Raw genomic sequence first — 25,614 nt, 5'->3', positions numbered from 1 at the left:
CCATCTGTAAATGTCTCTCAGGCAGACACCATTTGGCAACATGTGTTCATGTATAAAAGCATCCCAAGGTGCTCCAGAGGTGCATGGGGAAAATGGGTAAATGTTGCTCAAGGCTGGATAGTAAGGAGAGCTTGAGGAGAGGAAACTGAAGGGTTTGAGGAGGGAATTCAGGAGTGTGAAACTCAGGCAACTGAAAACAAAGATTTCTGTCACGCCTTTTATCTCTTCCGTCATGTTTTGGCATTCATTTCTTTCTTTATTGCTCTGTGATGAAAAACTTTGAGACAGTTTTTTTATATTGAAAATACTACTTAAATGTAATTTGTCCCTGCCATTGTAATATAACAGCTCTTATCGAAATCACCAATGATATTCGAAGTGTTGAAGGTAATCTATGCATTCTTGTCCTCCTTGACTTTCTTCAACCTTTCATCCACCATCGTCTTACAGCATCTCTGCATGGTTGTCTCAGCTGGGTGGCACTGCACTTAACTGGTTAAGTGCTTATTTTCCCTCTCCCACACCATTGTTCTGGCCTTCTCCAAGGATCGATCCTTGGTCACTTCCTATTTCTCATGTTGTTCTTTGGCTATATCATCAAAAATAGTGAGGGTTCCACACGTACACTGGGGCCAGCTCTGCCCCATCACCACCTCTTAGCAAGTCATCCACTCAGCATCTCTGAACTATCAGACAGCTTATCTGACCCCACTACCAAATGATAAGACAATTCCTTCCAACAAAAAATTGGGAAGACCAAAGTCTTTTTAAAGAAACTATTGTTCACTCACAGGATATGAGCAATGCTGGCAAGGCCAGCATTCATTGCCCAACCCAAGTGCCCTTGAGAAGGGTATGGTGAGCAGCCATCTTTAAAACAATTTATAGGCTTGCTGGGCCATTGTAGACAATACTTATGAGTCATCCACATTAATGGGGCCTAAAATTATGAATGGGTCAGAACAGGTAGAAATGTAGAAAATAGGAGCAGGAATAGGCCAACAGCCCTTCGCATTTCAGTGTGATCATGGCTGATCCTCTATCACAACACCATGCTCCAGCAGTCTGCCTATACCCTTTGACATCTTTTAGAGTCTGTAAATTTATTTCCTTCTTAAGTATATTCAGTGATTTGGCCTCCACACCATTCTATGATAGAGAATTCCACAGGTTGCCACAATCTGAATGAACAAATTTCTCCTCATCTCAGTCGTAAGTGGCCTACCCTGTATCCTGATACTCTGACCACATTTTACAGCATTTGCCATATATTTGCTCACTTACTCCACTTGTCTAAATCACTTGAAGCCTCATAACATCCTCCTCACCACTTACATTAATGGATACTAAGGAACCAAATTCTTTACAGCAATCCAGTGATGTTGTGGCTACCATAACTGGTGCTTTTTATTCTATTTTTATTAAATAGTAAATGCTACTAATTGCCTCCTACCCACTGACTCCCAACCCCATCTCTGGCAAGTGTCCGAGACTGAATCAGATTATTTGCTAGTTGGTGTCTTATTTTGTCCTGTGATAAGCATCCAACTAAGTATTTACAGCATCAGTAAGACTATATCCATTATAACATAACTTCAATCTGCCACTGCTTCAACTTAATTAATGCTGAAAAACTCAACTGCGCTTTGGTTACCTATAGACGTGACAATTTCAATACACTCCTGAGCAGCCTCGCACATTCTACCCTCTACAACATTGACGTCACCTAAACCTCTGCTGCATGGGCCCTAATTCACACTAAGTCATGTTCACCCATTAAATCTGTGTTTGCTGACCGACATTGACTTCCATCTGAGCAATATCTCAACTCTAATCCTTGTTTTCAAATCCATCCATTGCTTTTCCTCCAATATCTTGCAGCCCCACAACCATCCAAGATATCTGCACAAGTTCTGTCCACTTTTCTTCAGATCCCCTGTTTGATTTGCTGCTTAATCAGAGGCTGTGCCTTCAGCTACCAAAGGTATAAGGTCTGGAATGACCTCACTAAAACTTCAGCAAATCTCTTTTGTTCTTTAAGACATTACTTTCAAACCTATCTCTAACCAAGCTTTTGATCATCTATCCAAATATCTCCATGATGTGGAGATGCTGGCATTGGACTGAGTAAGCACAGTAAGAAGTCTTCTTACTGTGCTTACTCCAGTCCAATGCCGGCATCTCCACATCATGGCTACCATCAACATCGCAAACTGCTGGCTCCAAGTGGAGAGGGCTTCCAAGAAGATAGTGCATATTGACACAAATATCAAGTTTCTACAAGTATCTCCATACATGACACAATGTAAGATTTTGATTGATTGTGCTCCTGTGAAATGCTTTGAGATGTTACTTTAAATCATTTATATGATTTCTGTGATTCTTAAAGGCACTGCATAAACATGTGCTGTTGTTATTGTTTTTGATGTAACTGTTACTTCGGGTTCAGAGGCTTGCATCTTGTTTTCTGATATGTTGTACTGGTTGGCTCAGTTTTACAGCCCCAACACATACTCAGAAAATTAGCCTTTTATGCTAGCTTTCATTTTAGAAATGCAGTTCAGATGCAAGGTCATCAAGATGTAGGCTTTTTACTGTGTGCTATTAAGCTTTTGATTTTAAAAATGGACCTGAATTTCATAGGAGCTCTCTCTCCCATTTAGTTGTCAATCTTTGCACTCTCATCTCTGAATCAGAAGGCTGAGAGTTGAAACCACAGTCTTGAAACTAATTGAAGCAGGCACTTCAGTACAGTACTGAAGGAGTGGTGCACTGTTTGAGATGCCATCCTTCAAATGAAACATGGCCTTGTCTGACCTCTCAGGTGGAGTCAAATGATATCATGGTTCTATTAAAAGCAGAAAAGTGGAGTTCTCCTACTGTCTTGACCAACGTATATTCCCTCAATAATTGCTAAAAAATAATGATCTTCTGAAGTCATAAAAGGTGCTATATAGATGGAAATCTTTGGTTGGAATATTCTGTGCCCGGTCGAGTTGGGCAGGGCTGGTGATCACAGCGGAAAATATTGTGAGATAGCCAGAGCTGTATTTCACATTGATATTAAAGCAGGAAGCAATTCCTGTCCCCCCGCCTCCCCCACCTGCGTCAGTGGCAAACCATATTTCCTGTCATTCAATATCAGAAACCGCATTCAAATAAATTAGTATGCCATTATCGGGCCCATATGCCAGAATCAGGGCCCTATGCCAAATAATGGCTGAGTTATGTCAGAACGGTATGAAATACAACTGGCCTGGTGAGGCATGTGCTTGATGAGCAGTACTCCCAGAGGAGCTCGGAGGTGAGTGCAGTGCTCAGTGAGGAGGGGATGACATCAGGAACTGCCAGCTTGATGCCGGAGTGCACCTGATGAAGATTATTTCCTGGTGTGTGTGCTGTGCTCTGAGTGGATCATTGATTCGCTTAGTTGATGGCAGGGTGAGTGGATCAGAAGCTGCCTACCAGTGACATATTGTGGAACCCCCGCCTGCCTGCCTTCAAAATCTCACACTCATTGTCGTTGGTGGCCTCAATGCTGCTTATAGGAGAAAATCTTCCCTTTGGTTTTTGTTTTCCTTTTCTTTCACTGACAAGAGGCTGTCAGAACCCTGAAGAAGAGTTTAAAACGTTTCCGTTGGAACTCCACTGCAGCTATGGAGGGAGATCAGGAATTTCAGAATATAATTAGTCCTTAAGATGTTGGATAAGGTGGTTTCTTTGATAAAATTATCAAATAGAGTAGGATTCTCAAAAATTGGCTGTGGAGGAGGCTACAAGTTCTAATGCTTTCTTTGTTGTACTGATAAATTCATTGGGAGCCTTTAATTAATGCTTGCACATCATAAGACAGAAATATGTGTACAAATGTATTTTTGTTGGTACCTCAGCTGTTATTAAATCATATATTAAACTGATATGAAATTGTGAATTAGTTTATAAGGAACAAATTTCTAATTTTGGTACCCCTGTTTGAGAGGAAATGTTTTTCTTTGCTATTCTGTTTACAAACGAGAAACCTTTGGCCAATATCAATTGCAGTAATAGGTGCAGTTGACAGACCATATAGTAGTGAGTGGGAGGAGGAAGAAGAAGTATTCAGATAAATTAGAGAATTGAATGAAAAAAATTATGGGAGAACCTCAACAATATGTTATTAATTAGGAGGTGTAGCTAAAAGAGATGAGGAAATGGAGTTCTCATAGTATATGTAGGGCTCCTGTTGAACCCAACATGTAAAAGTCTAAACAAGCTAAGGTTCACTTTTGATCCAGTAATGGAGCATGAACTGGGGCAGATAAGAGTAGTAAGAGAATATCTAGGCAATATAATATGCTTTAAGATGATGCTGGAGAAAGAAACGAATATAGCAATACCAGGTTAATGGTATGAAGAAAAGCTGATTTGAAGGGCCGAGAGTCGAACTTGAGAAAACAAAATAAGCGGCAATATTGGCAAACAATGGTATAGAATAACAGTGGGAAACATAGTATGGTGAAAAGCTGATTTGAAAGGCGATCTTACTGGCTGTTCACACCACATTCCCACTGCAGTGAGGTCAGAGAATTTGCCATCCAGCCAAATCTCCATTCACTGCAATGGGATGGGAAAATCCGGCCATGTTTTTCAACAAAGTCCAGTTAAAAGGAAAGAACAAGCTCAACCACACAGATGAATAAAGACATTAGAGAACAATAGAAGATTAGGAAGGAGGAATATATTAAGTACGTAGACAGCAGAAGGGTGCAGCGGAAGAGTGCAGGATAAGGGAGAATATGAAAAGATTAGGAGAGATGTGAAAATAATACATGAGGAAGGCAAAGAGGAACCATAACATCAAATTATTAAGGGACATAAAAGAAAGTAGTAAAATAATTTACATGCACAATAATTAAGAAAGGGAAGACTCAAATGGTGTAGAACCATTAGGGAATAAACAGGATATAGGACAGGTAATGATAGATAGATGGGAAAAATATTAATTAATTATTTTGTTTCTAATATTTACCAGATAGATTGAACAGGTCAATGTAACATTGCCTGAAGAAATGAGTAATGAGATAAGTGCATCTAAAATAAAAAAAAGGATATACTGAATAAATTTATTCATCTCCAAAGAAGATAAAATCCTGAGATTGGACAGATTGCATCCACACAATTTAAAAGAAGCTAAGAAAGAGATAGCAGAGACATTGCGACACATGTTTAGTAATTTGATAGAAAAGGGTACAATGCCAAAGGACTGGTGGATAGCAAATGTAGTCCCTGCATTTAAGAAGGGGAATGAATCATGACCAGGGAATTATGGACCCAGTCAGCCTAAAATTGTTGGTAGGAAAAATAATGAAATTCCTACTAAAGGAGAGAATAGGAGAAACAGCTACAAAGTAAAAATATAAAAATGAATAGACTGCTGGATTGATCAACCTTTATTGAAATTTTAGAGGAGGCAACAGAGAGAGTAAACAGTGGCAATGTAGTAGAGGTAATTAATCTGGGCTGGGATCCTCCCAAAAAAATTTGACGTGTTGATTTCACGTAAAAACTGGAGTAACTCCTGCTGTTTCTTTCCGTGGGATTTTCAAAATGAATCTCCCACATTCTGTTCACTGTAAAGTGTCTTAGGGAAAGTCATGCTGAAAATCAGGGGGCGGTGCCCAATTCCCACTGGAGAATGTGGCAGAATATCACCGAGTGGGCCACTGTGCACGCGCCAATCTGTCAAAGCGGAGATCGTCGTATATGCAGTTGTCGAGCACTGCCGGGCATTCAGTTGCTGGCAGTATCACCACCCCCAGCTTTTCAGAAGGTTTTTGAGAAGCTGCATTTTGAATGATGAATAAAATTAGTGAATGTGGAGTCAGGGGACAAATGACAGAATGCATTCCTAGCTGGCTTCAAGGTAGAAAGCAGCGAGTGAGAGTAAAATATTGTTACTCGTGGCAGAGATTGAGAAGTGGTATTCCACAAGATTAGTGTTGGGACCACGGTATTCTCAATTTGCATCAACAATTGGAACTTTGGAATCAAAAACACATCTTCTAAACTTGAAGTTGACACCAAATCGAAGAGGATAGTCAATGCTGAGGAGGACTGCAATAAAGTACAGGAGGACAGTGATAGACTCAAAGGATGGGAAAATAATTGACAAATGAACTACAACACAGTTAAATCTGAGATAGTACAATTTGGTAGGAAGAATATGGGAGTTCCTCATTACTTGGAAGGTGCAAGTCTAGATGGGATAAAGAAATAAAGGGATCTTGGAACCAATCATTAAAAGTTGCACCACAGGTTAGCAAGATCCTAAATTAAAGCAAATCAAGCATTAGGCTTTATTTTCAGAAAGATTAGAATGGAAAAGTAGAGAAGTTATATCACACCTGTTTTGAACCTTGATTAAACAGCTTAAGAGACTGTGTGCTCTTCTGTTCGCCATATCATGATAAGGGTATCGAGATACTGGAAAGAGTGTGAAGAAGATTTGTAAGGATGCTGTTCAAATGTGTGAATATATGTATCAGAAAAGGATCAATAGGTTGGATCACGTTTCTCTCTTGAAAAAAAGAAGGCTGAGGGAGATCTTGCAAAGTTTCTTAAAATTACGAAAGATTTTGATAGAGCAGGTACAGAACAAATATTTCCATTTATAGGGAAGAGTAACTAGAGACCATCAATATAAGAGAGTCATCAAGAATTTTAATCGAGTGGCAAAAATATGAGCCTCACTACCACAGGGAATTGTAGAAGAGAATAATATAGATGCATTTAAGGGAAAACTAGGCAAACATTTGAGGGAGAAGGATTGCAATAGTAGATTTGGTTAAGGAAAGAAGGGAGGAAGCATAAATGTCACATGGACTCATTTGCCTTAACTTTACAGTATACAACTGTTTTTAGTTCGTGTTTCAAGCCTGAGTCCCCAAATCTCTAAAGTTTCTGGGTGAAATACTAATTGGAGTACTTTGCAGCGGTGTTACTGCCCCAAAGAAAGACTATTCTTATCAACTGATCATTGAGGTTCATTGCAGATCAAAATGTGCCAAACTCAAAAAACAGATTAATTACTTTCTCTTCAGTATGTTAAGAAATGGAATGTAATCGTAGCCTCTATGCTTGTTCTTAGACCAAATATATTTAGGAACCAAACTTGTAGCTAAAACTCCTTCATAATGATGACAAATTCATCCCTTGGTTGAGGATATGATTTTGGTAGTTGTACAATGTTAGGTTGGAGTAATATCAGTGTCCACCTTTAACCTGTGACACATTTTTAGGCAAGTGTTGATACTACAGTAACACAAAATTGCTACAGTATTTGGGTCCTTCAGTGATGTGGATTAAAGTCCATAGGCATATATCAATGCAAAATTCTGAGTTTATGACTGACACTCAGAGAAATTCTGTTAAGATTATCACAAGAAATGAAATAAGGTAAGCCCAAAGCTATTTAATTTCTCAATAAAATGTACAAAAAGGCATTTCTAACTGCCGCCTAAATGATAAACCTCCTGCAAATATTTCAATCATTCTCATTTTGTGTTCTGGAGTTTGAATGACATTCATGTCTACCTTGACCAACTAAATGTTACTATAACTTTACAAGAAGGATGTGGGTAAATGAGCAGACAAAGCAGTTTGCTCGAATATAATGAAATGCGGCCTATATGCCTTCCCAACCACTTAACTAGCTCAGAGTCAAGGGCCAGAGACTTGATGGAGCTATATTGCTTAGCTTTTACACCATATCAGGGTGTTTATGTGTTGACCTTTAACACATAAATACTTCAACCTCAATTACTGCACCATCTCTAACCTTACAAATTTAGCTAGACTTACCACAAATCACCAAACAATACATATGTACCATGCAATCACATTTTACTATTTGCAAAATAAATCCTGATTGGAGATTAGAGGTGTTTAAATTGAGCGCTGCTGAAATTCACTAGGCTCATGCAGGTATTAGTTGAAATAGAGATTATGATTTTCTTGCTCGTGTTGGTCGATATTGTGAAAAATGGGACTCCTTTCTCTTTTAGAAATGGTATTTATGCTGACATCATGCAGAAATATGAAATTTTGCCTTGATCCCAATCAGAATTTTCTATCAAGATTCCACCAAGGTTGACATACAATTGAACAGTCTCTGGTTTTACTTGTTGATTTACAGTCCAACAGTCTTATTGTCAGATGATAAAACAATGCCTTTAGAAGCATTAGAACAAAAGTGAGCCATTTAACTAGACATTCTCCACTGATTGACCAAAGGAAATCAAATGCACTTGTGCATAGGCTGCAGCGGGAGCTTGTTCCCCTGGCTGCAACAGGGGTGCACCACGATATTGGAGGCCTAGCGGCAAGGCATATTCTTGATGAAACCATACCCCACTGATGAAAGAAGAAATCATGTTTCTTGAGGTCAGCAGTCCGTCACTTTTAACATTTTAAAATATTTTTATCAGCAGTCATGCAGTGAAGAGGAAGTTACTTTAGCTACTTGTGAACTGACGAGAAGAAGTTCTTCAGCTTCCTCATACTGCATCATGGCATATAATCACGATCATTACTGAATAGCTCCCTGGCTCCTCTTGCCCCATTCCCTTGGCTCCCAGATTCTGGCCATGTCAGAAACAGCACTGAGATTTTGGAGACATCAAGCAGTAGCTGGTGGGAAGAAGTGGGTGGGAACAGAAGTCTGCAAAGCTGGGGAAATCTTGAACATATTTGTTGCTAATTATATCAGTTTACAGGAGTGATGCCTTCATTTACCCCATCTGTTTGCTGACTTACTCTTGTGTCTAACTTGTATGTAAAAATCTCTGCAAGCTGTGTGCAAATAAGCAAAATTCTCACATGAATGGTGCCTGATGTTTCAAGAATAGGAATTGTAGCTGAACTGCTCTGGAGCCTATTCAGGCATACCACATCATTTTGGTTTCACTGTAAGTGAGGTCGCTGGAAGTTGTGTATGTTGAGTTCCAAAATAGTGATGAACCTCTCGACATTCTATTGAGGAAGCAGACCTGGACCAATATATCCTATTTAAGATGTGGTGCCTAAAACTACACACAGCATTCCAGTCGTGAAACATGTCTTCCACCCTCTTGTATTCTAGAACTCCAGATATAAAGAAATGATCTATACACATGAATCTCTAAATCTCTTTGGACCTCCTGTTTCTAGCTTTCCTTCACTTAGAAAGTACTCTGATCAATCTTTTTAAGGTTTCAGTGTGCTTTTTGTACATTAACTCAGAATGTTCAAATTACTTTGGAAACTCTAACAGTAGAAGAATAAAACTTGAGCAGTGGTTGAGATGAAGATATTGATAATTTGCATGCAGTTAAATTTTTCTTTGTAAACACCATTTAGTCATCATGTCTCATGGAGAGCCATTAAGCACAGTGCTAGAATATAAAGCCTGTATGCATCAATATGAAATTGTCATGCTGTTACACTGAGCAATAGACAGTACTCGTAGTCAAGCATGCTATTGTGTTGATATACTGTGTTGGAACTCCAATGTGGCATGCCACAATGTGGTAGGCCACAACTTTTAAGAAATGCATTCCCATGCATTGAGTTCAGTAAGTAGTCTCACAACACCAGGTTAAAGTCCAACAGGTTTATTTGGTAGCACAAGCTTTCAGAGTGTTGCCCCTTCATCAGGTGAGAAACCTTCGGCTAATATCAATTGCACAGGTGAGTCACCTGATGAAGGGGCAATGCTCCAAAAGCTTGTGCTACCAAATAAACCTGTTGGACTTTAACCTGGTGCTGTGAGACTACTTATTGTGCCTATCCCAGTCCAACGCCGGCAATTCCATTTCATGCATTGAGTTCTCATTGATAACCTTGCCCTTATAGGAGGGAGGTGTCAGGATTGGCCAGATTAATGGTCAGAAAGTTAATTTTCCTTGGGTTCTCTTACATGCTGTCATATAGTGCCATTGGCTGAAACTTGGGAACAGTTCATTGGCTTCAGCAGGAGAGGTACTTAGCGTGATAAAATTTCATGAAAGAAAAGGTGAACAATAATAGGTTTCCAGTTAGGATTATTTGTAATATCTGTATTATCAGTTGACAGTGGTGTTGCTGTTGCAGATGCTGCCAGCATTAGTCTGACTTTTACAGAAAGATCAGCTCACTTTCATGTTAGAACTTGAGCAAAATTCTTGGTTTCTCCACTATTGTGATATGTCAGTTGTGCCAGAGCTTCTGTGCAGGATATTTCAAATAGACTAATGAAAGTCCTGATGGCATTGAAATACATGAAGGGGGATGTGGTTTATTACTCAGTTGAACAGAGATAACATCTGACTGCTCACCACATGACCTGGATCATTTGTGCCTTGTGACTCAGACAAGTGAAGTAAAATCATTCTTTCGGGTTGGTTATAACAAGAAAATGAGCAATATAGGTAAATGTACTTAAAATTAAATTATAAGTAGAGGTTTATTTTTAGAACTTTATTTTAACTTGCTTGTGCTGTTCTAAGTGTCTTGCCTCCCTATCAGGATTCTCCAGCACAAAGATAGGCCGAGAGATTTTTGTGTTCATTCTTTTGCTGACCCCCGAAGATGAGCATTAATAAATTCAGATCCATTCGAAAGTGGCTGAAGGTTTATAGGCTTTCTGTCATTGTTTTCATGTAGGAACTACCCAGCCTGCAACCATCAGAGACAGACAGGATTCACTACAATTGTGGTAGACTGGCTGGATCGCTAATATTTACCAAGCCCTGAACCAGTCATGTAACCAAGCCGTTGCTTGTTCACTGAATACATAGTGCTTTGTTTCTGGAGAAATGAGTAACCTAACATTTGGAATATACCAGCCTTTGTCTTTTATCTTTTGTTGCTATTTGAAATATTCCTAAATGGTATAATGTAATACTAGCTTTGCAAAAGTTGGCTTTCAGTAGTGAATGTTTGCTTTATTGTCCTTATAGTAAATATTACTACAGACGACTCTAAGAAATGGCTGATGTTCGATATTAACAATGAGTGAAAGGCTGAAGAGAAGTTGAATTCCAGTGATCCGGATATAGAAAGGCTGCATTAAGCACTTGTCCAGCATTGAGTGCCTGTTTCCTGTTTAGGAAGGACTATGTCATGCATGCATTGGAATGACATGTCTTTTGTTATTGTTAGGTAGCAAATTTTCATAATCAACCTTTTTTCCCATTTCTGAACTTTTCAAAGTACATCTACCTTATTAATGTAACAGTAATTTCAACTGCTGAGAGCAGATCATATCCTCATAATTTATAAGCTTCTGAAAAAACACTGACATTACATTGCTGTAGTTCAACAAGCATAATGTGTGGACCACTTTTATGAAGCTCTTTGATATACCACGTGTTGCATTTATTGCAGATCTCTGACTAACTGAGAAACCATATAATGCATAACCCATTAAAACTCTGCTATAATCTTGAATACAACAATTTTTATAGTGCTATCCCCTATTATAACATTTCTCCCCTATAATGTCCCTTTTGTATGGCTCTTGTGCATTTCAGTCTTGTAAAGGGACTCTTCTGTATATATAGTCTTAGCTGTAGCTAAAATATACATATTCTGTTTTCTGTTCTTCAGCTTATCCCATGAGGAGCACGGGTGCAATCATCCTTTATACGGTCATGGTGTGTGTAAATGGCCTGGTTGTGAGGCAGTCTGTGAAGACTTTGGACAGTTTCTGAAGTAAGTCCAGCTCTGTTTTTTCATCCATTAATTGATTGACATTTGATTAACTCAGGGATCCAGCAGAGTAACACAGTTGACCTGAGTAAAATGCCATCTATGATGTACAGAATTGCAGTAAACTTGCTCGTTAAAGTGTAGAATGGCAGTCATGGGACTGATGTCTGAATCAAACTGATAGTCCCATGTTTGTTATTAGTGGAGGATAAAATGTTGTGTTGGGGGGAGTGGTGCAGCGTGCTGGTTGGGGAGTAAGGCGAAGTGTACGTATGCCATGCCAGTTAATTTCTATATCTAGGCTGATGTATGCTTAGACCAGCTGAAAAGAAAATGAACATATGTACAATTCTATAACTGTTGGCAGCAAATGTTGTATCAGGAAAAAAAGCAGACTCTGTAAGCAGTGTGCATATTTATTTCCTTATTTGTTTTTAAGCTAGTTGCAATGCTGGCTCATAAACTCCTGGTTATTAATTAACTGCCAAACATAATTGGCCAACTGTTGTTCCAGTTAGTGTTAGTCAATACAGTGCCAGTAGGTACTCTTATCCTGTATGATAATCAGCATTGTTTGAAAACCATTTCGTCATAGGAATTCAAATATGTGCTTCGACAGATCAATTACCAAAGGTCTAATATTGTCTTACATTAAGTCAGTTTTTTTTAAATGCTATCACAGTGAGAAAGTGTCCTGGTACTAAGTCAACTCAAAATTGTAGCTTTTAACCATTTATGAACTGCATTAGGATACGAATGGCTTGATAGTCACAAAAAATGTTTGTTACAGTCATATAATGAGACCACCCGAGCCACAAATTCCATATGTGCTTTAATTTATAATTGTTACTTGATATTCACAAATATCATTCTAGTTGAGTAATCAGATCACAGTCACATTTTGGATACTGAAAAAGTTTCAGTACTGAAATGGCTAAGAGATTAGGTAATTTTTCAGACAGTGATACAATCCCATCTGTTTTTAATACTGAAGTATACAAACAGCTTTAGAGAATGGAATGTAGCACTTAAAAACAAATTACTGACACTTGACTGTTGCATTTTTATATCAGCTTCTTTTAATAAAATTTCACATAAAATAGACCCAGCTAAGATGGAAGCTGTATGGAAAATGAAAGAAAGACTTATTATGAGTGATTTTTTTGAACTTGTTTTTATTAGCTCACTGTGGCGTAGTTCAGTTGTTTGTCTAGACTATTCAAACTCAGCAAGCATTTAAAGAAAAACTTTAATTACAAAGAGACTTCTATTTAATGTGTTCCATGAGTACAAGGCCTTCAGAATTCTCATGTGTAGATTCAAAACCTTTCTGCATAAATTTGCAGCATTGGGGTTTTTAATTTTAAGAAGAATATGCTAAGCAGCAATGCATGTGAAGAAGTCAACGTGCAATAAATTGTGAACTTGTTCCATTCTTGAGAATGTTATGAGGGGACAGTTGGATCAGTCATTTTCCAATGCTTCCTTTCTTTACTCTTTTGACTTTTTTTCTCCCCAGAATCTTACTTTAAGTCATACTCATTATTGATATTAGTTGAGATTTTCCTGTATACAAAACCTAACAACCATTAAGTAGTGTTAAAACCTTTGGTGCAATGGTCTAAAAGGGTCAGAGTGACCCATATGCCACAGTGCCCTCTAGTGACACTAGAATTGAAGCAATGACAACTTCCTTTTAAACTGAAGATCATTTGACTTCCTCATGATTTTTTTTAAAATGCTGTTTACTGAAGTTAAATATTGCTTAAAAAGTCAAGGGCAAAATTAATGCTGCACCTTTTAAGTCTTATCAGGAAAATGGAAAATTACAAAAGTAAGCTGGGCAATAACTTTCACACCAGTTCACTTCATTATTGAACTGGTTATGATTTTTTTAAAAAACATTTTCTTTTAAGTAATATGGCACAAAAACTCTGTGTTAGTTTGGGGTAAATTGATCATTTAATAGGATTTGCTTCACTTAAAAAATCCTCTTAGTTTCAAAATCCAGGAGATCTTGAGCTTTGAATGAAACTCAGCCGATGCTAGCAGCTGGGATAAAGCATATTAGAAGAATGGAACAAAGAATGGGCAAGCAAAGTAAAAGGGATATATATAGACAGACCTGGAGCTCTGCAAGGAATCTGCCATTTTGCCATTACATAGGCAACAGAGGCATAAATAGAAATATAATTATCAACTGTGTGGTGCAAATTTTCAAGGTTTTGAGAGGGAATTACAAAAAAAAAATCAAACTTTGCTAGGCCCTAACTCCACTTGCAGCAGAAATGGCCCCATAGAATAGACCACTGTGATCCTATAATTCACAAAAATCACAAATCTTTTGGAAATTGCAACAAGTTGAAAGCTATGGTGGAGCTAATTAAAAATATATATGAATTATTCTAAAAGCTGCCTATATATGGATCAAATTGATTTTAAAACTAACAATGAACTAGCGTCAACCAATGTTGATAACTATTGTAACAAAATACGTGGAAGTGAAAATTCAGTTTAATACAATGCAAATCAATACATCTGTTGATTCAACAATAATATTTCTTTAACATCCATGGGTTTGTCTATTTTTGTAACATTTTTGTAGCTTTTAAAATATTGTTTACATTATTTTAAAACATCAGATGTAGTCTAAGTGTGGTGTAGTTTTTTTATCAGCCTAATATATATGATCACAAAAGATGATTCAGGTTTGGATTTTTTTCTCCCAATGAAGATGCAGAATGGCAATTTTTTGCACAGGAAAAGCTAATTTCCTCTACTTTCCTAAACCCATGCCATTTTCACATAAACCTGGATTCTTCTTTCCCATTTACTCTATCACTGCTGCCATGGACAATGGAGAATTTGGAACTTGGTTAAATCTCCATTCATAGCAACAGGACCAGAGAATTCAGCCATGGGCAAGGTCGGTGAATTCCGGCCATAATCTTTTCTGGGGTTGGGAAATCCTTGCGTCAAAAATGCACATTCATTTCTTCAGGGGTTGGAGGTCCTCTTGGTGATGACCATGGAAAATTATATTTCTTCCTGCACAATATTTGCATTTGCTGGTGTGGGTTTTGGATGTCCTAAAAAAAACGCATTTCCTTAGAGAGTTTGTGATCACTGAGGGAAGCCTGCTGAGGATTCGGGAACGTCCTAAAAGTTAAATGTAGATTATTTTGAAACCTTCAAATGTCAGTGTTGAGTGCCGTGTTGTAATGAAGGTGTGTTTTTAATTCGTTTATTTACTATAGGGATCTATCCTCCCATGGTAAGTTGACCCTTGCATTGGCCAGCATTGTGTAACTGTTGTCATGCATTACAGTAGTTTTTCCATTGGAAGAACAAACTGACATAATGCATTAGGAAAATGAAAGAAAGTCTGTCAAACTCTGCTGTTAATTTTTATGCTACGATTTAAATCGGTTGACAGCTGTGGCTCTTAAGAAGCCTTACTTTTGAAGGTTGAAATAAAATCTTCGTGCCTGCTCCCATTCATAGATTGATTGACACTCTGCTTTGAAATGTAAATTGAACAGCATTCTGTTCTATGAGTTTTGGACAATGGAGCTGGAAGCTTTTATTATAGCAGCTTTAGTCATTATGAATGCTTAGCTGGAGTTGAAAAACTACCAATGGCATCAGCTCACCAGGTGACCGATTGATGCAAAAGCTGTTAAAAAATTTTAAGAGGCTGTAATAACAGAATATGCATTTATTGCAGTTTCTTGTTTGTTTACACACCTAATAGGAATTTAAAAGATTGCATTTCTTTGCTCTGGAGTAGCCTTTTTTTTGTTCTAGTATCATAGAAAGTGGGGGCGATTCTCCCGTCCCAGCGGGCTGGGAAACTTGAGCGGAGGTCAGTTCACGCTGGGCATCCAGGCCTCCGCGCGTCTCCCAGCCCTGGATTTCTAGCGCCATCAGGTCCGCACCAGAAATTGGTGGTGCCTAATGTATGCAAACCCTAATTTGAATCTACTTTAAATCCCATTAGCGAGCCTGTGACTGAAGTCTCCAGGCCCGCTAGCCGTTCGAGAAGCTTGTCACAATCCAGGACGTGTCTTGAAGACCAGCAATCATGGAGGCCAGCAACATGGGGATCGCGGGACTGGTCAGCAATCGGGAGGCCAGCAGTTCGGGCTACTGCACATGCACCGATCTCGGTGCTGACAAACGGTACATGCACAGTGACCCACTCAATGCTATGCTGTTGGCCTTTCCAACGGGAATACACCTCACTCACTGATTTGTGAAGTGACTCGTGCTAGTGCACTCTGCAGTGCACATAGTGTGGGAGATTCATTTTGAAACTCCCGCTGAAGATAACAGTATGATCTACTCCATTTATAATGCTAATTCAACACTTCGAATTTTTTGGGAGAATCTTTGCAGTGTGTTTGAATTCAGGGCTTGACTGGATCGGTTGAAGTGTATTTTTTTCAATGATTTTTAAAAATTCCCATTGCTTTTGAATGGCTCCTGAAGACTGTACGTAGTGCATATTGTGTGAGTGGCTATGAAGGATGCATGGGGTAGCATAGTGTGGGTGTGGGGATGAGGGGACATAGATGGCATTGGTGGAGAGATGAGGTCTGGGAGTCCTTTAAACATGGTGGGAACTTGGCTGCTTTGGAGAAAGGCAAGCCTCCCAACTGGCTTGCCTCTCCATAAACTCAAAACTTGTTTCAACTCAATCCCTGTATGAAAAGGCAAAACTCCTGGGCAAAGTCACAAATGAATAGGGTGTGCATTTCAGAAGGTGCAAGAATGTACAGGTTGGTTTTACCAAACTCACAAGAAACTCCAGCTCTCTGTCTCAGCTAATGATAGCACTTAAGTTATTAACCACGTCAGAATTTTTATGAAATAAATAATAATTTCTAGTCCATTGTATCATGACATCATGGCAGGTGTTCCTCAGGATGTGCCCTTGGTCCAACCATCTTCAGCTGCTTGATCAGTGACCTTCCCTCCATAAGATCAAAAATGGGAATGTTGGCTGATGTTTGTATTGTTTTCAGTACCATTTATAACCCCTTAGAAACCAAAACAGTTTGTGTCCCTATGTAACAAGACCTGGGTGATATTCTGGCTTGGTATAGTAAGTGGCAAGTAACATTCAAGTCATACAAATACCACGCAATGATCATCTTGAACAAGTGAGAATTGCACCATCTCCTCTTTATGTTCAACAGCATTATTATCACTGAATTTTCCCACATCAGCAGCCTCAGGGTTACCATTAATCATAAACTTAACTAGACTAGCCATTTAAGTACAATGGCTGAGAGACCAGGTCAGAGATTGGGAATTCTGTGTATCTTGCCTGACTCCTCAAAGCTTATCCAACATCTGCAAGGCACAAGGCAGGAGTGTGACGGATTATTCACCATTTGCCTGGATGAGTGCAGCTCCAACATCATTCAAGAAGCTCGTCACAATCCAGGACAAAGCAGCTTACTTAATCAGCATCTCATTCAGCATCTTAAGCATGCAGCTTCTTCACTACTCTGTACTGTGGAACAGTGTGTATCATATACAGGATGCACTGCAGCCACATGCCAAGGCTCTTTTGACAGCATCTTACAAATGCACAACTTTCACCATCCAAAAGGACAAGGGCAAAAGATGAGTGAGAGTATGACAGGTGCAACTTCCCGTCCTAGACACACACACTATCCTAATTTGGAACCAAATTGTCATTCCTTCACTGTTGTCAGTTCAAAATCCTTACGCTTTCTCCCTAACGACACCGTGGGTGTACCTACACCAGATGACTGCAGTAAATCAAAAGGGCAGAGTAATAATTGCTAGCCTCGCCAGAGATGCTCACATGGCACTTCAAAAGCAAAACAGCCATTCTGCTGAGATCTAAGATTTCCTAAAGAAGCATGTTGATGATAAAGACAATCAGCACGATTGTACATCAGATATACAATGAATGGATAAGTATATTTTGCAATTTTAGCATGAAACAAGTTACTCTGCTGCAATGTTTAGCACTCAGAAATTTGAGAGTCAAACCTGGGGACGCAAAAGCTAGTAGGGGGCCTTCCCTCCTCACCATGTTTGAGTCATACCTAAAGTATTTTAAATTGCACGATTAACCTTCCATTTAGTTCTTTAAAACCACAACTTTTGCATTAATGCATAGTTGGAAATTTTTAACTGGTTTTTGAAGGACAGCAGATTTTAAAGTGCCTGTGATGGTTGGCATTGTTAAATGGGCACTGGAATGTCCACAGAAAGGAAAATGAGATCCTACATAGCAGCTTCAGATTGTTTAAAAGTTAGAGAAGTGGTTTCAGACAGGGAAATTCTTTTAATATCATTGGATGGAGAGAGCTTTTTAGTGAATATTGATGTGATCAATTTTCTGCTTTTCCCCTTTTGCCTGTAACCAAAAATTCACCCCAACCAAAATAAATACAGCAGGGTCAATCAATGCTCAAAGAATCTTTACTTTGCCTTAGGATTCAACTGCTATTCTTGCCCGTTACGTAATTAAAAATTATCCTGGATTAATGATTAAATTGAAAGTAATACTTTCATACATTACATTGGTTGTTTATAGACATTAGCTGACATTTCACATCTCATATTCCCATTAATGGGTACCCTAAAAAAAATGCTATTTCTGACACTGACCAATTATATATGAAACATTTCTGTGTATTTGTTGATATTTGGATCTGTGTTTAGTTGGAATATGAGGAAAGCCTTGGCAATAATCGTAAACTGACTGATGGAAGAAGGCCCGGCTTTGTCCCATGAAAGGGTCTTCGTTTAGTTGGTTGTTTTATTGCAGCAATTTACATTAGCAACTGTCATTTCACCAGAAAGCTTTTGCGTACACTTCATCTGAGGTCTAAGAAGTGACACATGCCAACATTCATAGTCTCTCTTTATGTCAGTTCCACACTTTTATAGCCTTTTTATTTAAACCACATTTCACCAAGCTGCATTAGAGCGTATTTGAATATTTCATTTCCTATTAATTATGCACTGTGACCCACGCTGTCATTATGGGAAGAGAGTGACCCATCTCATGTAACAAAGTCTGCGAAGAATTGTTGGATATTGCTGCTGAAGGGAGAATAATTCCTGAATGGTGCGGAAACCCTGGCCAGGTGTGGTCAGTCTACTGCTGTGATGTGTAGTAAATGACAGAAATGAATTTCAGAAAGCAAGCACAAACGACATTTTGCTAAACTGACGAGCTGAGCATGAAGGCATGCTTAGTGACAGTGACCTACATGGTCATTGAAGATCTGATATAATTTATGATATATATAATATATTGGATCCATTAGTGAGCATAATGAAGTAGTGAAATGAAAGGGTATTTGTGAAATCAGTTCAAACATCCTGCTAGGATTATGATTAAATGATTAATGAAATGCTACTGCATAAGCATTTTCAAACAGTAATTCATGCAGAGGCTGATAAAAATCCTCCAATCATATTTCCTTCACATGCGAACCTTATCTAGACCATTTTATATAAATCATGAAATATGCTGTCTGCTGGCAAGGTACTTATTTAGATTAGTTATAAACGTGCAGAAAAAGGGAACATCTTCGCAGTATAAAATAATCATGCATAATTATATTCATAATTCAAGCTTGTGACAGATTCCATCTTTCTTATTCTTGTTGTCCTTTGCCTTCATTCTGGCTTCATTTGATTTCTGTTATCTTGATGACATAATTAACTGTTAAAGCTCAGAAAATAAGGAGACCTTCGAGAAGAAAAAGGTTGGTTGCTTTTTAATGGCACCAAAAGCTTTATGTGCCATACATATTCAGTCACACATTTCCAGAAGAAAATCATTTTGTGTCATTTTGGTGAATTACAAAACAGTACTTTCACAGGATGATGGGATTTTAGCTTCGTTTCACATTAAAATGTTGATTCCTACTCATTTTTGTTGTCAGTTCTTGGCCTGTTAGCTTTTTTTTGTAAATCGTAAAGACCTTTATGACCAGTTTTAAAATATAAAATGATTTTTTTATTTTAAATGAAAGGATTAAATATGTACAACTGGGTGTGTTTTTTTGCTGTCTCAGGAAAGCACAGCAACTTTTCTGTATTTTTTAAAATGTTGATTATCTGAAGATTTCACATATCATTTCTTCTCAGACATCTCAACAATGAGCATGCACTGGATGATAGAAGTACAGCACAGTGTCGAGTACAGATGCAGGTTGTACAACAGCTGGAACTTCAGGTAAGTTTTTTTCTGAAACAGATGCTTTGACCCAATTACCCAGCTGGTTTACCATAATCAAACGTCTAGCGATAACAGGCATACAACAACTAACATCTATCTCAGTTGAAGTTCTTGACCACAGTCGGGGACTATCATCATCATTCTGTTAATGTTTCCTCAGTACTTCCTTCTTAGGCAGTCCTTCAGAGCTGAGGACAACTTGCTTCCACACGGAAACTGAGTTCTCAGGTAACTGAGATCCAATGTGCAACCTATATTCTGTGTCACAGGAGGGGCAGTGGTTGGAGAAGTGGGTGGGTGGGGTGCCCAGGTTGCCACCCGCTCCTTTCGCTGTCGATGCTTGGCTTCAGCTTGTTCTCAGTGATGAAACTCGAGGTGTTCAACTCCTTCCCAAATGCTTTTCCTGCACTTCAGGTAGTCCTGGGCTGGGGATTCTCAGGTTGTCAGTAGGAATGATGCACTTTTTCAAGCAAGTGTTGACGGTGTCCTTGAAGTGTTTTTTCTAACTTCCCAGGACCATTTGCCTGGTTGAAGCTCTGAGTGCGGGACTTGTTTTGGAAATCTTGTGTCAGGCATGCAGTACTGTGGCCCACCCAGCAGAGTTGATAGAATGTAGTCAATGCTAGAGATTTGGACAAGGAGGCTTCTTCTTCAGATATGTGTTTTTCTTAAGTACTATACCAGTATCTGTAGCTCCTTTTCCTGATCCAATTGACTTCCAATATCAGTTCTTTCACCAACAAATGAAGTCATGGAACTAGTATTCAATGGTATAGCTATTTCATCCTGCATAGTATCAGTGAAGAGGTCACTGTGATCCCATTTTAGTCATAGATTTTTCATTTATGGTCTATAGGTTGAAATGGTGCTGTCTCCTAATCATGTGCCCAGCAGCTAGGTTTACCAAGGAGCAGAGCAGAAGGGTGGAAATGGGGTGTGCGGAGATACAGAGGATGGGCTGGATAAGACAGTAAATAGCAGCTTGGGTTGGGGGGGTTGGGGGCGGTAGTTGTGGGGCAGCAGCAGCAGCTGAGCTCACATCCCACCGTAGCAGGTTTTGGAGTTAAATTTGAAATACGTGATAATTAAATAGCTGACAATGACTTTAAATAACCTATGACCCTTTAATATAGTAATTTTCTAAAATTTTCAGAACTTTTAAATGCCTGAGTGCTTTGCACCCAAAAAAAAGTTAACTTTTTAAAGTTTTCTCAAAAGACCACAAATTTGAGCAGTTAGCAAAAAACTTCTTAAAAATTAGCAAAAAAAATAGGGATGAGAAAACTTTTTTTCTCTGAGGGGCATGAGTTTTCAAAACTTTGTTTCCTGGAGAGTGGTGGAGATGGGATAATTCAAAATTTTTAAGGCAGAGGTAGATAAACCTTTCAGTTTGAAGTGGGTGCAATATGGAGTTGAGGCCACAATTAAATGAGCCTTGATCTTATTGAATGGTAGAGTGTCTGGAGGGTCCGAATAGCCTCTTCCTGCTCCTAATTCATATGTTTGTATAAAGTTTTCAATGGTGATTCATGCAGTTGGTGGGTAGTGGGGGCAGCATCAATCACGGTGGTTTATAAACAAATGTATAAGATTGTGAGAATTCTTTCTGGCACTGGGCATAATTTGCATTGGAAATTCTGCAATCTTCTGCACTCATATGGCCAATTTTGCGCGCATTGCACTGGAAACAATAGAATATTCCAGCTGAATGTGTAATGCACATTTGTTGCGCAAAATCTACAAACTCCAACAAACAACAGCAAATTTGGTGATAACATTCTGTGTGTGTCAGTGAGCATAGGTCAGAAATTGTACCGTTTTGGAGGACAGCAACTAGCATGCAAAGAAGATAAAAAAAAGTTACAGCACAGCCAGTTTCTGTACCATTTTTAATCACGCTATAACAGTTTTGCTGGCAGTGCAGAATAAAAGTAATGGCAAAAAAAGAAAGCAGTGGTAAGCCATGGATTGTACTGTCAGGCAGGCATGAAAAGTTGTTGTTAACGTGGTAAACAAGCATAATTACTTGGAGAAATATCAGCAAGATATAGTAACTGAGACATTGGATGTGGAAATATAGTTATACATTATGTATAACATAGTGGAAGAGGGAATTTACAGCAGGAAGGAATTTGCATCAGTCAAATCACCATATCTTAATCCCCTCTGATGCTGTGTTTAAATGAAAAACTGGCGTAAGTAAGAAAGCATGACTTTTATTGTTCATTTGTAGCATATAAATAAGCATTGCTGGCAAGGCTGGCATTTATACTCCAGTTCTAGCTGCCCTTGAAAAGGTGATGCTGAGTCACTTTCTTGAACCATTCAACTCTATGTGGTAGACATACATCCACAATGCTATTAGGAAGTAAATTCCAGGATTTTGAGTCAGCGACAGTGGCAAAAAAAGCTCCCAAATCAGGATTATGTGTGACTTGGACGTAACTTTGATGGTGGTAATGTCTACTTGTTCTTTTAAATGATCAACATCATGGATTTGGAAGATACGGTTGAAGGAACCTTGGCAAGTTGCTGCAGTGAATCTTGTAAATGGTAAACACTGCTCCCTTGGTGGAGGGTCCGTGGGGTATCAATTAAACAAGCTGCTCTGTCCTCAACTGTGTTAAGCTTCTTGAGTGTTGCTGAAGCTGCATTGATCCAAGCAAGTGGAGAGTATTCTATCACACTCCCAACTTGTGCCTTGTATATTGGGGAAAGGCTTTGGGGAGAAAGAAAGTGAGTTATTCACCATAGAATTCGCAAGTTCTGACCTGATCTTTGAGCCACAATATTTATGACTAGTTCAGCCAAATTTCTGGTTTATGGTGACTCCCAGGATGTTGTTGGTGGATAATTCAGTAATGGTAAAGTTATTGAGCATTACGGGGAGGTGATTAGATTCTCTCTTGCTGAAGATGGTCATTGCCTGGCATTTGTGTGAGTGAATGTTATTTACCAGTGATCAGCCCGAGCCTGAATGTTGTCCAGACCTGGCAGCATGCTTGCAAGGACAGCTTCAGTACCTAAGGAGTTGCAAATGATACATAGCATTCTGCATTTGTCAGCAAACATCCCCATCCCTGACCTTATATTGGTGGGAGGTCAATAATGAAACAGCTGAAGACAGTTGGGTTGAAGACACTACTTTGATGTACACCTGCTGTGATGTCCTAAGGCTTAGATGATTGCCCTACAACAACCAGAACCATCTCTCTTTTTGCTAGTTATGAGTGCAACCCCAGTAGAGAGTTTTCCCCTGATTCATTGACTCCAGTTTTGCTAGGGCTGTTTGCTGTCACACTTGGTCAAGTGTTGCCTTTTTGTCATGGGCTGTCATTCTTAACACACCTTTGGAATTCAGCCGTTCTGTTCATCTTTGGAACTGTCATGAGCTCTAAAACTGAGTGACCCTCGCAGAACTTTAAACTGAGCATTGATGAGCAGGTTATTGCTGTGCAAGCGCTGCTAGATAGCAATGTCAGTGACACATTCTGTCACGTTGTTGATGATTGAAAATAAATTGACTGGATTGGAATTCTATTTTTATGTGCAAGACATGCATGGACAATTTTCCACATTTTTTGATAAATGCCAGTTTTGTACCTATAGTGGGAAAGCTTGGCAAGAGGCATGGCTAGCCATGGAGCACAAGTCTTCAGTCCTGCTAAAGGAATGCTGTCAGGGCCCGTATCCTTTGTTGTAACCAGTGCATTCAACTGTTTTTAATATCACGTTCAGTGAATCAATCGGCAAAACACTGACATCTGTGATGCCTGGGAGTTCAGGTCAAGGCAGAAATGGCTCATCCACTGTAACAATTTTGGCTAATTGTAGTTTTAAATGCTTCAGCCTTGTTTTTTGCATTGAAGTGTGGGCTCCTCCATTGTTAAGGATTGGGATGTTAGTGGAAATTTTTCAGCCCACCCATGCCTGCCACAGGGTGATTTTTTTTTAATTGAAACTATCTATGATGGGAAACTATCATGATGGGATTCGAACCTGGAACCCCGGAGCATTGCTCTAGGTTAATAGATTCCCAGTTCAATGACCTATACCACCAGGCCACAGGAGGTTTATTTTAAAACTGGTCAAATAACTAATTAAAATATATCAAATAAGCTAAGTGACAAATATAAAGGGGCAGTCACTTGTGCCACCTCCTCCGATTAGTTGTTTAATTATCCATCACTCTATTACAACTGGATGTGGTTGAATACAAATGGTAAAGCCCCAGACATTAAGATCATTGAGTTCATTGTGTTTCATTTCTTCTGTGAATGGCTAGCTGGCATGCATTTGAATGCAAAGTGGGCAAATAAAGAAATGAGAAAAGCCAAAACCAGCAAAGGTCTCCCTTTCAATAGAAATGGAGAGAGAGGTTATGATCTAAAATTGTTGAACTCAATGATGAAATCCAGAAGACTGGAGAGTGTTGAGTTGAAAAGTGAGGAATACTAACAGAAAAATTAGAGTGGGAGCAAGGTGGAGAATTGAATTGGCGAGTGACAGGAAACTCAGAGTTAAGTCTGTGGAAATGAGGAGATAACAATGGTAGATTTGTTTTTGATGGAGATTATAGAATCCGTACAGTGGTGAAGGAGGCCATTTGGACCATCAAGCCAACATGACAACCTAGATCCTAGAATGCAATGAGTTAATGGAAATTGAAGCTCCCACTTCAGCACATTACTGATGAAACCCTTAACTATATCCATTGTCACCTCCAAACTTGATTAGCTTAGTATTGTTCTTCGCAAAGTCTTGAGCCCCTTCACAAATTACAACTCACCCAAAAACTTCTCCAACTGCTCCAGTAGCTACAGGATTTACGCAACTGCTCCACATACATGAATCTTATATAAATGTATGTGAGGAAAGTAACAACAGCAAGTGACCTGTGGGGGTGGTGGAATTAGAATACAATGGGAATCTTGCAGCAATATTTTGTGTTGCAAGTTCAAGTCAAAAAGTGTAATATAAATATAAATCTGTTATTTATACCCAGTCAGCAGTAACTCATCCATAGATAAAACTTAAAGTCAGTTTCAGATACAGCTGAAATACCGGAAAACAGTAGGATATTGACCTTATGCATAACTAGAAAGAATCTTGCATCAGTTTCTGAACAACTCAAATAGTTCAGAAGTAACTACACAGGAAGTTGCAAGGTACAAAGGCCACAATAAAGTCTCAACATCTTTCATAACTAGTGATAAAATAGTTGGTTTTTATGTTTGACAGTGAAATAAAGATCATGTTTGGAAGATCTTGCATTAATTCAAATATCAATAACACTCTTAAGGCTGTTAAAACTTCTCTATTCTGACTAGTGGCCGAAAACAAAATTGCTTCTGAAAACACAGACTGGTGTATTTCCTATGAAGCATTTTGCTGAAGATGTATTTTAACCTGATGGCTTTACTAATGGACCATAACAGATTTGCTTCTAGAAAGGATCGCCTGTTTCCTGGAATTTCCATTTGACTGTCTATCATAATCATCGTGTCCTCTGGTATTTTTTTCACAGATAGAGGTGCCAAGAGTTTGACAATCCAGTTTTCTGGCAGCAGTCATGTTATATTGATCTGTTGTGACATCAGTATTCCAGCCACCAGATCAAAGCAGAATGGCTGCTAGGTGACAAAGACTGTCAACTGGCCATGTCGTTC

The 25,614-nt window shown here is 38.8% G+C and overlaps 1 protein-coding gene across 11 annotated transcripts in view; it reads left to right on the top strand.

Annotated features, from left to right (window-relative positions):
- foxp1b (forkhead box P1b) overlaps positions 1-25,614 on the top strand; it is a 492,035-nt gene that overhangs the window by 406,447 nt on the left and 59,974 nt on the right. For all 11 annotated transcript variants that reach the window (XM_080183569.1, XM_080183534.1, XM_080183572.1 and 8 more), the window contains 2 exons: positions 11,605-11,709; positions 19,855-19,942. In XM_080183569.1, coding sequence (XP_080039695.1) covers positions 11,605-11,709; positions 19,855-19,942 — 193 coding nt within the window. The remainder of the gene's footprint in view (positions 1-11,604; positions 11,710-19,854; positions 19,943-25,614) is intronic.

Source organism: Carcharhinus amblyrhynchos, chromosome 3, assembly GCF_965287045.1.
Source record: "Carcharhinus amblyrhynchos chromosome 3, sCarAmb.v2.hapA, whole genome shotgun sequence".
Taxonomy (NCBI): Eukaryota; Metazoa; Chordata; class Chondrichthyes; order Carcharhiniformes; family Carcharhinidae; genus Carcharhinus; species Carcharhinus amblyrhynchos.
This window is presented reverse-complemented; position numbering and strand designations above follow the sequence as displayed.